The 15,884-nt window shown below is 32.2% G+C and overlaps 2 protein-coding genes and 1 pseudogene across 2 annotated transcripts; all 3 read right to left on the reverse strand.

Annotated features, from left to right (window-relative positions):
- Window positions 1-3,655: 3,655 nt before the first annotated feature.
- LOC106379177 (zinc finger CCCH domain-containing protein 12-like) lies at window positions 3,656-4,288 on the reverse strand. The gene is made up of 2 exons (XM_048773302.1): window positions 3,871-4,288; window positions 3,656-3,827 (listed from the first exon to the last, which is right to left on the reverse strand). Exons 1-2 carry the CDS (start codon window positions 4,032-4,034, stop codon window positions 3,668-3,670), a joined length of 324 nt encoding a protein of 107 aa, XP_048629259.1. The 5' UTR covers window positions 4,035-4,288; the 3' UTR covers window positions 3,656-3,667.
- Window positions 4,289-6,962: 2,674 nt separating this feature from the next.
- On the reverse strand, window positions 6,963-7,884 carry LOC106373248. Its single transcript, XM_048773303.1, has 3 exons — window positions 7,816-7,884; window positions 7,490-7,733; window positions 6,963-7,120 (listed from the first exon to the last, which is right to left on the reverse strand). The coding sequence occupies exons 1-3, from the start codon at window positions 7,882-7,884 to the stop codon at window positions 6,963-6,965; spliced, it is 471 nt and encodes a 156-aa protein (XP_048629260.1).
- Window positions 7,885-8,628: 744 nt separating this feature from the next.
- Window positions 8,629-9,952, reverse strand: LOC106380266 (annotated as a pseudogene).
- Between the last annotated feature and the right edge of the window lie 5,932 nt (window positions 9,953-15,884).

A 15,884-nucleotide genomic window follows, 5' to 3' on the forward strand; every position in this document is an offset into this window, starting at 1 on the left:
TCGAGATATGATAACCAAATAACGGTGTTATTACCAAAGGCCCTATTTGATTGGAGGAATTCCAGAATCCAGGACTATAAGTCCATGGATGAGTCTATTGCTAGCTGGGAAAAATAATGGATTACTGATGAGAAACAGTGAATTGAGACCTCCTGGATTAACCCCATTACCTGATACCAATAAGGCCGCTGAAGAAAAAAAAAGGTAACCACGTCCAGAATGATATACCACACTGTCATGGCCGTGGAGGATGGAAAGGACGTGGCCATGACCACTATAACACATTTGGCCGTGGGAATAACTATGGCAGAGGCCGTGGGTATCAACCCAATTTGAGCCATGGTCAAGGCAGTGGCCATGGTATATCCTTTAAACCACAAAGCTCGACCAAATCACTGTGCCATAGATGTGGAATGGAGAACCATTGGGAAGATATAAGGACTCCCAACATTTTTGTGACCTCTATCAAAGAGAGTCTGAAAGGGAAGAATCCTGAAACCACTTGGTCTATAAAGATGGTGAAAATAATTTCGAACATGATCAAGATGATCTTATGGAATATGAGACTTATGATTGCCTAAAAGAATCAAGTTGATAATCTGATTTCGACATCAAACTTGTGTGATTGCTTTGCTTGTATGCTTTCTCTGATTTTTATCTCCTTGAATTTATTTCTATTACATTGTCTGCTTAGATTAAATGAATGAATGATTTTTCTATATGAGTACACTGAAAAACGCCAATATAAGTACTAAAGCAGGTATCGCCAGTCTGAAAGAAGACTATGGCTAGGCTAATATATTATTGCCTAAGGGTATGCATCTAAATCAGTGATGCCTTATATTCACCCAGCTCTAAGAGCAAGAGCAGCCTATTGAGTTTTAAAGATATAAGAATGAATGGTTTCCATATTGAAACAATGGGCGAAAGAAACAAAGAGTTTTCTTCAGATATATGTATAAAATCGCCCAAGGCCATAATAAGTCCTAAAGACTATACCATGCATTCTCTACTGACCTAGACTATGCATAGATCAGTATGATAGAGGCTAAAAGCCTGCGAAAATATACACTTTATGGCACGACCGGATTGGCCATCCTGGTCCAAACATTAAAAGATAAGAAGAGTTTATCCCAAAGAATCTCACGTGTGTAGCATGTACACAAGGGAAACTCATTAGGCCATCACCAGTAAAACGGCTACGAGCCCTTTTTCATAAATAAAGACTATATGTCTAGATAATACTGGTGAATACATGTCCCAAGCGTTTAAATGATTATGTTATGTCCATGGGGGTAAGTGTGGACAATTCTGTGATACCATGTCTTTTAAAACGCAAATAGCTGATTGATAGACCATAACTTATGAGGTCAAAACTCCCATTCACAGCTTGGGCCACACGAAATTTACATGCACCTAAGTTAATACGCATCAGGCCATTTAGTGAGCATAGATATCCCATCACAATTATTAACGGGTCAAGAGCCAGACATACCCTATCATAAGACATTTGGTTGTGCTGTCTATGTACTAATTGCTCCATCACAGAGAACTAAGATGGGACCTCAAAAGGAGGATGAGGATATATGTTGGATATGATTCTCCCACAATAATAAAGTACTTTGAGCCAACTATGGGTGATTATATTTGAGGCCAGGTACACACGGATTATTTTAAGACCAGGAGGAGAAAAAAAATAATAAAGCTGGTAAAAGAATGGTAAAAGAAATAGAATGAAATCAACCATCAATGTCTTGGCAAGATCCTCAGACTAAAGAATATGAAATAGACGTCCAAAGATTATACATTTAGAAAGCTAGCTAATCAAATGCCAGACACATTTGCTGACCCGAAAAAGAATGACTAAGTCATATATAAACCAGCTTGTAAAGCACCAACGAATTTGATGTCCAAGAAGAGACACAGTCAAGTTGCTACAGAGTCTAGACAACGTATGAAACGTGGTAGACCAAATAGGTTCCAAAAGATAAGAATCCTCGGAAACAAAAGAAAGGTGCAGAGAATGATAATCAAAATCCAAATCCGAGGTTACTAAGGAAACCATCCCAGACATGGAGATAAGGCCGGCCGGCTCTAAGGTACAGGTACCAAACAATGTAGCTTGGGACGCCAAGCTGCAAAGTATTAAAGGTCCTGATAATAATGAATCTCAATCGATTATATCATGTCTGGAACATAATGGAACCAATAAGGAATGTCGACATAAGATGATTTATTTGCATACAAGGTAGCACTTGAATTTATGAATATAAGCGAGGATCATGAACCCACGTCAATATAAGAGTGCGCACTCGTAGAACATATTGGATTGAATGGAAAAGTGGGGTTAAATAGTTTAAGGAAGAAAGACGTATTTGGCCATATGATTAAGACGCCATATGATGTTAAAACCAGTGGATATAAATGAGTCTTGTGAGGAATAGAAATCGTGAGATATAAAGCTGATGTTGCACAAGGATTCTCACAAAGACCAGTAATAGATTATGAGGAGACATACTCCCATGTGGTGGATGCAACTACTTTTAGATTTCTCATAAGTCTGGCTATATAAGAGAGAAAATTACACTTGCAGCAAGTTGATGTAGTGACTGCATATTTATATGGTCCACTAGATAATGAAAGTACTAGAGGGTATTGAGCTGAAAGTACAGCAAGTTCTCGAGAACAATATTGATAATCATCAAAGTATATGATCTGAATATCCTAGGAACCTCTGGATACAATTTCCCAAACAGTTGAATATCTCAAGAAAGAGTTTGAGATGAAAGATCTTGGAAAACAAAGTTTTGTTTAGAATTACAGCTTGAGTACATTAACAATGAAATCCTTGTGCATCAAATAGTATATACAGAAAAGGGTACTCAAGAGATTTAATATGGACCCGTCTCACTCATTATCTAGTACATGGGCGTGAATCACTTGTTTTGGACACTGATCCATTCAGTCCAAAGGTGGACGATAAGAAGCCTTTGATTTTGGTTTATTTTATACTAACCAGCCCAAAGAGGGGTTATTTGGTTTTGTTGATTTGTTTTCAGACAAGTTATGTTTTACACATGGTGGTACACGCATATCACAGCAACATCATCCAAGATTTCGTGTGTGTGTATTTGAGGTCGATGACTCAATATTTCGATCAGATTGTGGCATGGCCGATGGTAAAGAGAACCAACTATCATGTTCTAGGACGAAACATATTCTGCCCAAGATCTTCATCACACCCACGGATTGCAGAAAATTGGAGAGGTCCAAGGACCTTCAGTAATGTCCAAATCAAGGGGAGTAATGTGTGTTGTACTCTTTTTTCTTCACCATGGTTTTGTCCCAATTGGATTTTCCTAGTAAAGTTTTAATGAGGCAACATTAAAGCACATTACAAGCTCTAAATGATTATGACATCCAAGAGAGAATGTTATGAACCAGATTGTGGATGGCTCATAACCAAGAGATTATGATTTGTAATCTTTCATTTATCTATGACGGTGTAATCTCCTATATAAAGAATGATAAAGATAGACTTTTTTCATTACTTTTATAAACAAAAACTAGATACAAGCCATTACAAAATAAAAACTCTACAAACAAACAAACAAACAAACTGTACCATCATCATTTACCACTGGAGGTTAAAAGCAGGAGATAACTTTCATTCAATATCGTCAATCCAATCACCGTATATCAGACTGATTTTCTCCGGTCCTTTCCATTTCTGATGTGTTCTGATCCCAGGCTTCTGCATAACCGCACTAGAAGCTCGTTGCAATGCGACTCCACTGTGGTAACCAGCGTCTGAATGATGGGAACTCCTGGAGATAAAAGTGTCGTTGCTGTGTCTGAATGTCCTTTTAGGTTTGGTCGCCGTCGGGATTCACCGCCCAGACGCGATTGTAGTCGTCTTCCGTCGCCCAGACGGCGCTATCGCCGACATTCGGAAACCAATTCTCCGGCGGAGGGTTGTTTGTGGGTATCACGTGAACTACATCTCCGCCGGAATCACGCCGGTGGTGACTCATCGTTTGAAAAGGAACAAGCTTTGCCTCTAAACCCTCATTCTGTCCAATCAATTTGCGAGAGAAATCACGGAAAAGCCGAGAAATTTCCAGAGATGGGTATCCTCGAAAAGCATCATATGCATTGATCAACGACAAGTTTTGAGAAACTCAAGCGATAAAACTGGGAAAATGAATTTGGACAGATGATTGAAGAATAAGTAACTACAAAAAATCGTCGTCTAGATTGGAAATATTTGAAACACCAACAATGATCGCCCGAGAAAAAATCAATATGAAAAAGGAATATTCCGAGCTTCAAAGTGAGAATATAATGGGGCGAACTATACCGTGTGGACATCGGATAAGATATTTATTAGGACAATAATTTCAAACCGAGTAGTACTGTCTAGTGAAATGAAATTAAATACAGGTTTGAGATTTGAAGTCTGAACACTGTATTAAAATTTGTAATGATTTATAGAGGTGGGCATGGATAAATATCCAGATTTTTGTATGTATTCCTGATCTGATATGTTTCATCTTAATAATCAATTATCCAATTCGATTTGATTCGATCCGTAGCCATTCAGATATTCGGTGTCCTAGATATCCGAAAATTTTGGATTTTTAACTGAATATCCTATCTGATTCATACAAATAACATAAAATTTAAAATTAAATAAAAATCTAAATAATATTAAATAATAGTAATATTTTATTACAAAAAATTATTCAGTTTTTAAAATTCTAGTAACTAATATAATAAATTTAATACATCCAAATATTTTAAACTTATATAAAAATAATATTTATATAAGTTATATATTTTTTAAAAATATATGTATATATATATCTATAACGGATCGAATCGGATATTCAGTCATAAAAATATTAGTATTTATGATTTTTTTTGTTTCTTATAGATATTGCAAATTAGTATTTGAGTTGTTTCGTAGAGTTACGAATATCTGAAATTTTTGGTTCGAATCGACACGGATAACAAATCAAATCAAAATTTACGGATATTTTGTCAAGCCCTAATGAATGTCGCTCATTCATTAGATATGGTTCTGAGACGTGAGTATCCCCTATATATTATTTGAGTATCTTTTAAAAAGTTGTAACCTCTGTAATTATTACAAAATGATCTTTGATTACGTGTCATCTCCATGTATCAATTAGATGCTGATTTGGCATCATTACAAAGAATTGGACAAACTTTAGTTAGTTTTATTTCTCTAGAGAAAGTTAAGGACAAATACATTTAAACTCCCACCCACGTACATACAATTATAAAAGACCTTTACGCAATATAGATACTATAGGGGGTATAGATATTTATGTAGTCTTAAGGTATTGTACCAATGTTTCTCAACTAATGAAACGAAACATAAGTAGAAGTCTAAATTCGACATACATTTGAAATGATAAATTGGATCATACTCGACATACATTCGAAAACATCTTCTCTTATTGGCCCTCCCAATTATTATCATTTGTTCTTCAGCACTACAACAGCCACTTGAGCTTAAAATTGCTGAAGGTTCTTTAGTTTTCAAATTTGTTTGTTTCCTTTGTTCACCTACACCTTATAGACCTGAATAACAAATTAAGAGACCAATAGAGAAAGCAAAGCTTTCATTATTGTAATTATGTGGTGTTCGCTACATTTGAGAAAAGCAAACCTTATAGATCATTACAGTGTCCGCACATTTGACAAACCTTGGTATAACCAAGATTACAATTTCCACATCAACTGAACTGAAGAAAATTAACAGATGAATAGAGAAAGGAAAGTTATTGTTATTGTAATTATGTGTTTTTCGCTGCATTTGAGAAAATCAAACCTTATAGATCATTACAGTGTCCCCTACATTGGACAAACCTTGGAGTAACCAAGATTGCGATTTTCACATCAAAATTTGCAATATTTCCCAAACCGAGCAGTAACCAGAATTAATATTAGATGATCATGATTAGTAGGTCCAACTAAATCATTTGAGTTATTGTTTTCAGTGTTTGCAGACCACTATATGCTTGGAATAGATATATTCTATACTCGAAGACACAAAATCTATTATAAGATAATGTGTGTATGATAGAAATACAAGAATCTATTTTCTAATGTATACTCAATATTTGAAAACTATATCATAATAATCATCCTTCTTTGGAACCTCAACTTATTTCAGAATGTCTACAATTCAGGTTGGTTAAACGACATTTTAGTTTTAATTTAACCGAAACATATAAATATACTGCTGGTATTATAATGCTTAGACATTTAGAAGGCACTAAAAATCCTAAAATGTAAACAAAAAAAATTCCTAAAAGGTGAACTAAGTGGGGGTTAGTGGGAGATTGATTTTTAAAGAGTTGAAGAATTTAAAGATTCTAGTGTTATTGGTAACATGATTCTTAAAGTTCTAAAAAGTTTGGTGTTATTGGTGTGGTGATTTTACAATTCCATATAAATCTTTTGTTATTCAAAAAGTTAAGTATTTTTAGATTTTTTAGATTTTAGATTCTATTAAACTATGGTGTTATTGGAACAATAATTCATTACATTTTAACTCACTACTCAAGACTTTCAAAATACTAGACTTAACCCATGTATTCTCAAAGTTGAGATGACAAAATCAATCTCTTTATCAAACATGCAAATATGATATACGTGAGAAGCATTATCAATTCCATATAATCTCTTTTATCAAACATGCATATATATAACTATTAAATAGATTTCATGCACAGTCACACTACAACAACACATCAAATGATAAACCCATAATTCTTTTATCCATAGAAAAACTATGAAAGAGATTCCAAAGTCACAACAGCACATCAAAATGATAAATCCAGAAAATAACACCATCACAAATGAAAATGAGTTATAAATCGTTGAGAAAACTAGAAGTATATAAATTATTTTATTGATATATCTCACCATTAATGCTGACTTCCCGCTTCTACAGCGTCATTCCACATGCTTAAAGCTATTGTGTCTCTCCAGTTGTTAGCATATTCTCTTTGCTGAGATTCAAGAGCACCAACATGTACAACTTCTTCAAAATTTGATTGATCATTGTTTGGAGGGATCACTTCCGCTGGAAAAGCATCAGACCGACAATGCTTCCGTAGAAAGTTATGTAATCCAGCACAAGCTAAAACCAATTCTGCTTGTGTTGTAAAGGAAAAGGAGTCGCTGACTTAAAAATCAAGAAACAAGATTTGAAAATACCGAAGATTCGCTCAATCACGTTTCTCAAAGATGCATGCCGCAAATTGAACAACTCGTTTTGATTTTTAGGATCACGGCCTTCACCTTTAAATTCTTGTAAATGATAGCGAGTATGTCTGAATAGAGCTAAAAACTTTTGACGATTTGCAAATCCACAGTCTACCAGATAAAATTTCCTTGGAATTCAATTTGTAAATAAAAAAAAAATTATGTAGATCTCTAAATTGTTTACTACAACTTAGGTACATACCTTCTGGAACGGTTAATCTGCTACCGTGCCTTGTCAAAGCATTACTTAAAATTTTCGAATCATGAGCTGATCCTTCCCATCCACTAAGAACATACATGAATTCCAAATCAAAGTTGCAAGCATCAAAGACATTTTGTGATATAAATTCTTTGCGATTACGATAGCTTGGAACATCAGAAGTTGGTATCATTGCAAAAATATGTGTACCATCGATAGCTCCAATACAGTCCTATAAAGATTAAAATAGTGATTTTCAAAGAAACAATTGAACAAAAAAATTTATGCTAACTTTAGCTAAATTTTATTTGTACCTTGAAGTAGGGATAAAATCTTGTGCTCTCACTTATCTTTGCAGCTGTTGCAACTCCAGGCTTTACCATCAAATCAGGTGCTAAGGTATTTAATGCACGCAAGACTTTGTGAAAGTTTTCACTGATAGTGAACTTTGACCTCTTAAATGTGTCTTTTGTGTAATCATATTTTGAACCTTGACCAACAATAAGTAAAATGTGGCCACCATTTCTTCAATGCATATATTCCGGGTATCTCTTAGACCAGTCTTCATTCTAATAAGATCACAAAACTTTTCAAATGAGCTTGGATACATGCGATATAGTGATCGGAAGTGCTCAGGGTCCTCCTTCAAAGCATCTTGAATGTAATCATAACCAATGTTAGTGATTGGCCGACGAACAGGGCGTTGTATGCGTTTGTCACTCCTCACATACGTTGTTTGCGACTGTCAGTCCTCACATACGTTGTTGCTATGTTATTTAACATCACCAGCAAAATGTCTAAATCTGACTCGTCTTCTTCCATTTGGTTTGCTTGCATTTCGTCATACATTTGTTGTTCTTCTTCAAAGGTGCTCTCCATGATAAAACACCTACAAAAAGTGATTACTATTTATATTAATAACTGAAATACACGAAGAATCTTTAAAAACTAATAGACTAACCAAGACATTAACAATAAAGTTACATAGATCATTTACCAGACGCTAACAATAAAATAAGCTACGTGGTATAACAACATCATGAAATTTTGTTTTTCTAAAAGCAAAAAATATATTAAAAGCCCCATCATGTATATTAAACTAAAACCAGTTTGGTATTAAAAAAAAACAGTCTAGAATGATTGTAAAGAAATAACAAAACAGTCTAAAACAGATATAATAAAACAAAGATTAATCTTAGTTGACATTTCTTTGGATCCAACCATAGCATTCTTCTATGGACATATCAGTGAAGACATCTTTCATTCCCAAGGAATAGATAAGGGTCACCGCTTTAAATTTGATACGATCATCCAAATCAGGAACCTCTTTAATAGCATCTCAAACACTATTTTTCTTCTTTTCAGCTTCTCTTTTCTCAGCTTCTTTTTGTTGTCTTTCTTCTCTCTGTGTTATGAAGGTAAGGATCTTGCTGGTCATCATTACCATAGCATCACTTTGATCACTGTTTATCTCAACTGCACTGCTAGATGCGTCTGATCGAGATCGTTTTCTCGAGACAAGTTTTTCCACACGCCTTTTGACACCATTTTCTGGGGATGATTGCTGAGCATAAACATCATCGTTGATGTCCTCAAAATTCAAGTTGTCTTGTACTTGACTGTCACCAACGTGAAGACGCGAGCATCTGTGGTATCACCTAAGCCAATTGCAGAACTAACATTAGCGGTTGCACATTCAAATATGATTTTTAAATCATCAAACTGTTCACTAGAGTCATAGCGTAAGAACTTGTGATTTGGATGTCCCTACAAAAAAAATTATACTTAAATAAAATATAAATAATTAAAAGAATACATTACTCTATGAACTTCTGTAAACCTATATGACTAAGTGATCCTTTTCACGTAAACTATATCATGTGCATATCTTATTTTATCTCATAAACTAAATTATATCTAACAAAACCCTTGCGATTCAAGAACATATCTCATAAAAATGATGCAAAATAAAGACATACCTTTAAATAGTCATTCCATACTTCGTTAGAAGCCACAAATCTTTTCATGATAGGATTCCATCCAAAGCCTGAACTGTTGTTTAAAAGATCAACATAGTATTGATATTGACCCTTTAGGAACTTGATCATGCTTAGGTAATGCTTGTGGGTTTTTTGGCATCCAAGTCTTTCGTTCAAGACTGGTAGTATCTTATGTTCCACCGTTGCTTTGTTCATTATTCCATTACTGTCACGCCATCCACGTTGAATTCCCTCCACAAGCAACTCTATTAAAACCTTGGTTTCCTCTGAATTCCATAGGGTATATTGATTTTTTTCTTTATCACCCATTGCAATCTTATGTGAAGTTAATCAATATTAGTAAGAACATACACACAAAAATATTTATCACAAACAAACATGTAAACATCAAACTTCTTGCTACTAGTCTAAACAAATAAAATAATGAAACCAAACGTAAACTTGAAAGCAACAGATATAACAATCAAACCATTTTTACATGATATAATGAAAAATAGAGAAATATATCATAAAAAAAAAGACAATAAAAGAGAGAACCAGATACTTGTATTACCTTGCGAGCTTTGATGATGAATAAAAAGCAAAGAACAATTCTAGGACGCTCCTTTTCTTTAAACACAATTACTTATTTTGAATACATTATATGGAAAATAGTTAAATAATAGTAGACAAAAGTTAACATAAATCACAATAAGTCATCGCCAATCAAACCAAAAGAATATATGGATTCTATAAATATGGGAAGACATATTTTCAGAATCAATGAAAATATTTACAGAATTAAAATCCTCTTGACTTTAAAAATCTGTGTGAATTAGCTCCCCACAATTTCCGTGATACACAATTTCATTAAATTTTTTCGATTGCAGCCTGTTTAAATAGATACGAAACATTAAAACCAAAATGATGTATCTATCATATCATATGTGTATGCTTGATATTCAATTTTTAAAAAGTTCTAAATGGTAAGTTTAATTAAATACAATAAAATACTTTGTCACCAAGTAACAACTTGCCAAATATCTTTGTGGTAGTGATTGAAAATTTACATATATTTTGTTGAATTAAGATCACAGTTTAATTTATATTTATGTGATTTTCTGTCAATTATTTGAGACAGTTAGAGCGATTCAACGTACATTAGAACCTCTATAAATTAATAATGTTGGAACTTTGAAATTTTATTAATTTATAGAGATATTAATTTACAAAGTTTCTTTATTTAGATTTTTATTTTAAGATAAGAAAATATTTGATTTTAGTGTATAGATATTAATTGTTATTTTGAAATTTGACGTTTAAATTAGTTTTATTATATTATTTGGTGCATATGATATATATTGCATAGAACTTAAATGTGGTTTTAGATATAATATTACCAAATTTCATCAAAAATATATTAAGTGTTAGAAAATATTAAGATAATTCTATTGTGAATATAAAACAAACAATATAATAATAAGTTTTTACTTATATAAAATATATATACATATAAACTATTAAGTTATAATTTTAATGGGACCATATATTTACATAGAATTTTCTAAAAAATATTATCTTATTATTTTATTTCGATTTATATCAAATTTTGAGCCGGCTCAAGTTGAGACCGATGAAATTTATTAGTTTATAGATATTATTAATTTATTGAATATTAATTTAGAAGTTCTACTGTATGTAATATATCGCTTTGTTTGAGAGATGGTCCGGCCCATCAGATTGATGATTATATAATCTCTTATATATTAAAAAAAAGCATTAAAGTATTTGAGGTAGTTATCTGTCATCACGATAATCATTTTTAAAATCTTTAGAAAAATATGTTGGTTCATCTAAATATCTAATAAGCTTTTTATTAAACTAACCATAAATTAATTAATAATGTTCTTCACTATTTCCTTAAATAAAAATTATGGAATTTCCTAATGTGGCTAAAGTATATATGAAAAATAATAATTTTGAATAATAAAGGTTTGTTAAAATTAGTGTATCCTCTATCATTTTTAAAATTTTTAACTTATTAGAATAAATTAAACACTACATTAACCATATAATAAAATTTTAGATTTTTAGTATATGTTGTATTTTGAATTCTTAAAAACGGCTATAAATGACTAACACTGTTAAAAATATCAGATTGAAATTTTCGTAATTCATGGTTTAAAATTTTTGTTATGACAAAATACAAATGATTACAAATTCATATAAGTAGGAATTCTCATTCAATAAATATTAATATATATATATATATATATATATATCATTTAAAATAAATTATATACCATATAAAAAAATTACTAAAACTATTAAACATCCCACAATGATTTAAAGTTTTTGTTATAAAAAAATAAAAGTGATAAAAAAATATGAGAAGAAAACATTATTTAACATATATCAATATTAAAAATGTACTATATATCTATGTTAATATCATTTAAATTTAATTATTTATCATAGAAAATATAAAAATGTTTGTTTGAATTAATAAAATTTATTAATGTGCTCGCATCAATTTAATTATATACATAACAATTACTGAATTTTTAATTATTTGATATATATTTATTATTTTATAATATATAAAAAAATATATAATACATAAAAATAAATTATATATAATGTTCATCTCGCGCAAGACGCAGATCTTAACCTAGTTTTCTTTTACTTCCATTTTCGAAATCGTTGAGCAAATGACAATGTTTTAACTTTTAATAAGAGAGCACAGAAGGAAAACTGACAATGTTTTAATACGAGCACATATAGGGAAAATGACCAGATCTTGTTTAAGAAATCAAATCGATAGAAAAAACACACACAGTCGATCAGTAGCTCAAACACATGGACAAAGCCCTTAAAATACAAAATCTTCTATCCCATGGTTTTGCAGATATTTTTTCATAAGCTCACAATGAAGCTAACAGTTTAGATCTAATTTTTTACTGCAATGTTGCTGGGTAATCATCATTGTCTTTAACATTTTATATTACCAAAACAGGAAATCAGTTCGATTTACATCAAATTTTTTTTACTGTCATTAATTTTTAAATCACCGTAGTTTGTTTATCAATAAAAAATTTTATAATCAATTTTCGTTCAATATGTTCTAACGACTCAATTTTTACATTGAAAGATGGTTTTGATGTTTAGAGTTCTAGATCTACTAAGATATGAAGGTTGTAGCCAAGCATAGATCATTACAAGAGTTGTAAGAGGGTTTTAGGTAAGAGGGAGAAATGTCATATTGATTTTAGGATTCACTAGAGTAATTTGAGTGTCAGTGTGATTTTAGAGGATTCAGTCGAAGAAAGAAGAATTATATTGGAAACATGATGTAGTAAAAAATTTTGCACATCTCATGATGTCTTCTAACAAATTTTTATGTGATTTTTTTGGTTAACAGTGATCCTATCTCAATGATAATTAATTGTCTTTATTCATGTGTATTCAAATAAAAAGAAGATGGGAAGTTAATTTTTGTCGATAGTCTTCTAGAAGAGTTTGAAGTCGATGATATATCAATATTTGAAGACGTAACGAAGAAATGGTTCAGAAAGCTAGTATGGAAATATGTGTTCTAAGTTACCATATGAGGATATTTCAGGCAAGAAACCTTTGTTTGGAAATACATATGAAAATAAAAGGAAGATGAATACTGTTGGCCGTTAGACGAGGGAATTTGATGCCTTTATAGAGAAAGTTGAACCTGTTGCTGTTTCTCAGATAGAGTTCGATAGTAATGAGAGAGATGCTCCTGAGCAAAAGGAGGGGGGAGAGAGACCATTGTTGTACGATCTCAGATAGAGTTCGATAGTAATGAGAGAGATGCTCCTGAGCAAAAGGAGGGGGGGGGGGGAGACCATTGTTGTACGACCAAGTTCGTTTTCGAACATTCTAGTGAATTGTGGGCTAGTATCCAGCCTTGATGAATATAGCTCTCTCTCACATTAAGAAAGAGGAGGTGAACACCGCATAAACAATCTTCAGTGTTCTTTGTTTGTTCTTGTTTTACCTTTTTGATTTGTGTGAGGCGATTCAAGTTGAAACCAAATGATTTCCTTACAAGATATTTGAAGGCATGTAAAGGATTGTAATAGATCTGTTGAAGGTAAATATTTTCAAATTGTACTTTTGTAGAATACTTATTATATCTATACATTTTCAAAAAATAATGTAATATTATATTTCTACCAGATTTTCATTATCATGTATAATTTGGTGGTTTACAAATTACTAAATAGCCAATGATTAAAAAATCACATATGAAAAACATACAATCAGACTCATTGACTCAACATTCAAGACTTTTGACTTTTGTAAATGAACTTGCTTAGATTGTTTATTTTTTTGGACTTGCCTAGATTCTTCCGGATGACTTTACATGTAACTTCATTAGCATGATATTTTTATTCGTACATATTTCAGATCATTACCCAATACAAGCTTTTAACAACTAAATCCATTTCAAAAGCAGTCCGGATTTATTTCTAGTTTGACAGAACTGGTTTTGGATCTATATCTAAACGCTCAAAGAAATTTATCTTCTTTTGAAGTTTATTAGAGTCACTGCAAGAAACTTTGTTTATAGCCACCAAAATATTTGTAGCTAAAATTAAATTTTCGTAGCTATTTGATCAATAGCTACGATTAGCCACAAAATAAAATTCAACGTCAAGCTTGTGGCTATCGCTTATTTGTGGCAATCCGCGGATGTCTTTCTACGACATAGCCACAACAATATTTTTGTGGCTATTTCTGCCACAAATTACCTTTGGATAGTTACAAATTACTTTTTGATAGCCGCAATTTTTTAAGTGGCAATTTGTAGCTATTCAATAATTATTTTTTTTTAAAAAATACAAAACAAAATTTATTTATTTTTGTAATAGAATATAATTAAAATAATTAAATAAATTTTTTTAAAAATAAATGAAAAACCAAACAATTAATTTTGTTTGAAATAATATTTGTTATACAATAAAATTAAAATAAATTAACTAAACTTAAAACATAAATAACATTTTGTGATATGTCTTGGCCGTAACCACCACCACCGCCGCCGTTGGCAACCGTAGATACTGCTCACCACCGTCATCCTTCATAGAAGTAATGTGTACGGTTTTCTTAGAGATCTCTGATCTTTAGATTCTGCATTCACAGGAAAGAGTGTTACCAACTAGTTTTTCTGATAAACAAACCAGGGGACCTCAACAAGAACAAATTTGTAACTTCTTATTGAAAATAATTAAAGCAAATATCTAACACTTTACCTGATATGTCTTGGGTCGTAGTGACCACATGAATTCCTCGCAGCAGCAGCAACCAGTCGTAGTAACACTTGATGTATCAGCATCGGCTGACTCTCCCTCTTCTTACAATAAGTTAACTCACTTGATAGTTGATTCCCGGGAAAAAATGTTGTGTAAGGAAAAGCAGTAAAGTAATTTACCTACAAAGAACTCTAACAATTTCATTGACTTACATTTTACTTGAGCCAGTGACACTCATAACACACAGTCAATCTTACACTTCTCTTTTAGCACTGCGCCCGGTGACTGAATTTAAAACAATGAAGTTAGAACAAATTGCTAAAAGAAGAGCCTAAAAAACATGATATTTTCCTTAGAAAAAGCATATATATCAGAAACAACACTTCACATATATATAGGTAAAAATAAAGAAGACGAACTTCTAGATGGGATATTTCTGTTCAATACTCACAGTACAAAGGAAAAGGTGTACCGCATGAGAAGATGATATCATTGCTCAATTCGCAAATACTTGTGATTTAACACCTCTACTCCACGAGGACCACACCCTGTATTACACTACAAGAAAACATAATCTTAACGAGGGCGGTTTTCCTCGTTATTTCGTCGTAAAAGAGGCTTTACGACGAATTAGCGAGGAAACGCGTTTGCTCGTTACACGTCTGTCGTAACACATATTTCCTCGCTAATTCGTCGTAACTTAGCGAGGAATATATTTCGTCGTAAAGACGAAGTAGGGCGATTCGTCGTAAAGACCACGTCAATATTCCACGTAAGGACGTCGCTATAATTCCTCGTAAATACCTCGAAAATAGTTCCTCGTAATCTACACGTAAATACCTTGAAAGAGTTTCCTCGCAAAATACACGTAACAACCACGAAATGATTTCCTCGTAAAATGGTCGTAAACTTTCCCTCGTTATTTCCTCGTAAATGGTTCCTCGTAAAATACTCGTTAAATGTTTCTCGTCATTTCCTCGTAGGTTTCCACGTAAAGAGGTCGTACATTGGCTACGAATTTACTTCGTTTTTATTATTTTACAGAATTTAAAAATATAATTAAAAAATAATTAAAATTATTTAATTTAATAATAAATTAAAATTCAAAATAAAAAT

Source organism: Brassica napus, unplaced genomic scaffold, assembly GCF_020379485.1.
Source record: "Brassica napus cultivar Da-Ae unplaced genomic scaffold, Da-Ae ScsIHWf_2364;HRSCAF=3053, whole genome shotgun sequence".
Lineage (NCBI taxonomy): Eukaryota > Viridiplantae > Streptophyta > Magnoliopsida > Brassicales > Brassicaceae > Brassica > Brassica napus.

Bases quoted from the DNA above. Each gene is read 5' to 3' on its own strand.
- LOC106379177 (XM_048773302.1), bottom strand. From the start codon at position 4,034: ATGAGTCACCACCGGCGTGATTCCGGCGGAGATGTAGTTCACGTGATA. The intron at 3,828-3,870 runs CTAAAAGGACAT...TTTTATCTCCAG, and splicing joins AATCCCGACGGCGACCAAAC to GAGTTCCCATCATTCAGACG.
- LOC106373248 (XM_048773303.1), bottom strand. From the start codon at position 7,884: ATGGTAAAGCCTGGAGTTGCAACAGCTGCAAAGATAAGTGAGAGCACA. The intron at 7,734-7,815 runs GTACAAATAAAA...TAATCTTTATAG, and splicing joins GATTTTATCCCTACTTCAAG to GACTGTATTGGAGCTATCGA. The intron at 7,121-7,489 runs GTAGTAAACAAT...ATGCTTTTCCAG, and splicing joins AGAAGGTATGTACCTAAGTT to CGGAAGTGATCCCTCCAAAC.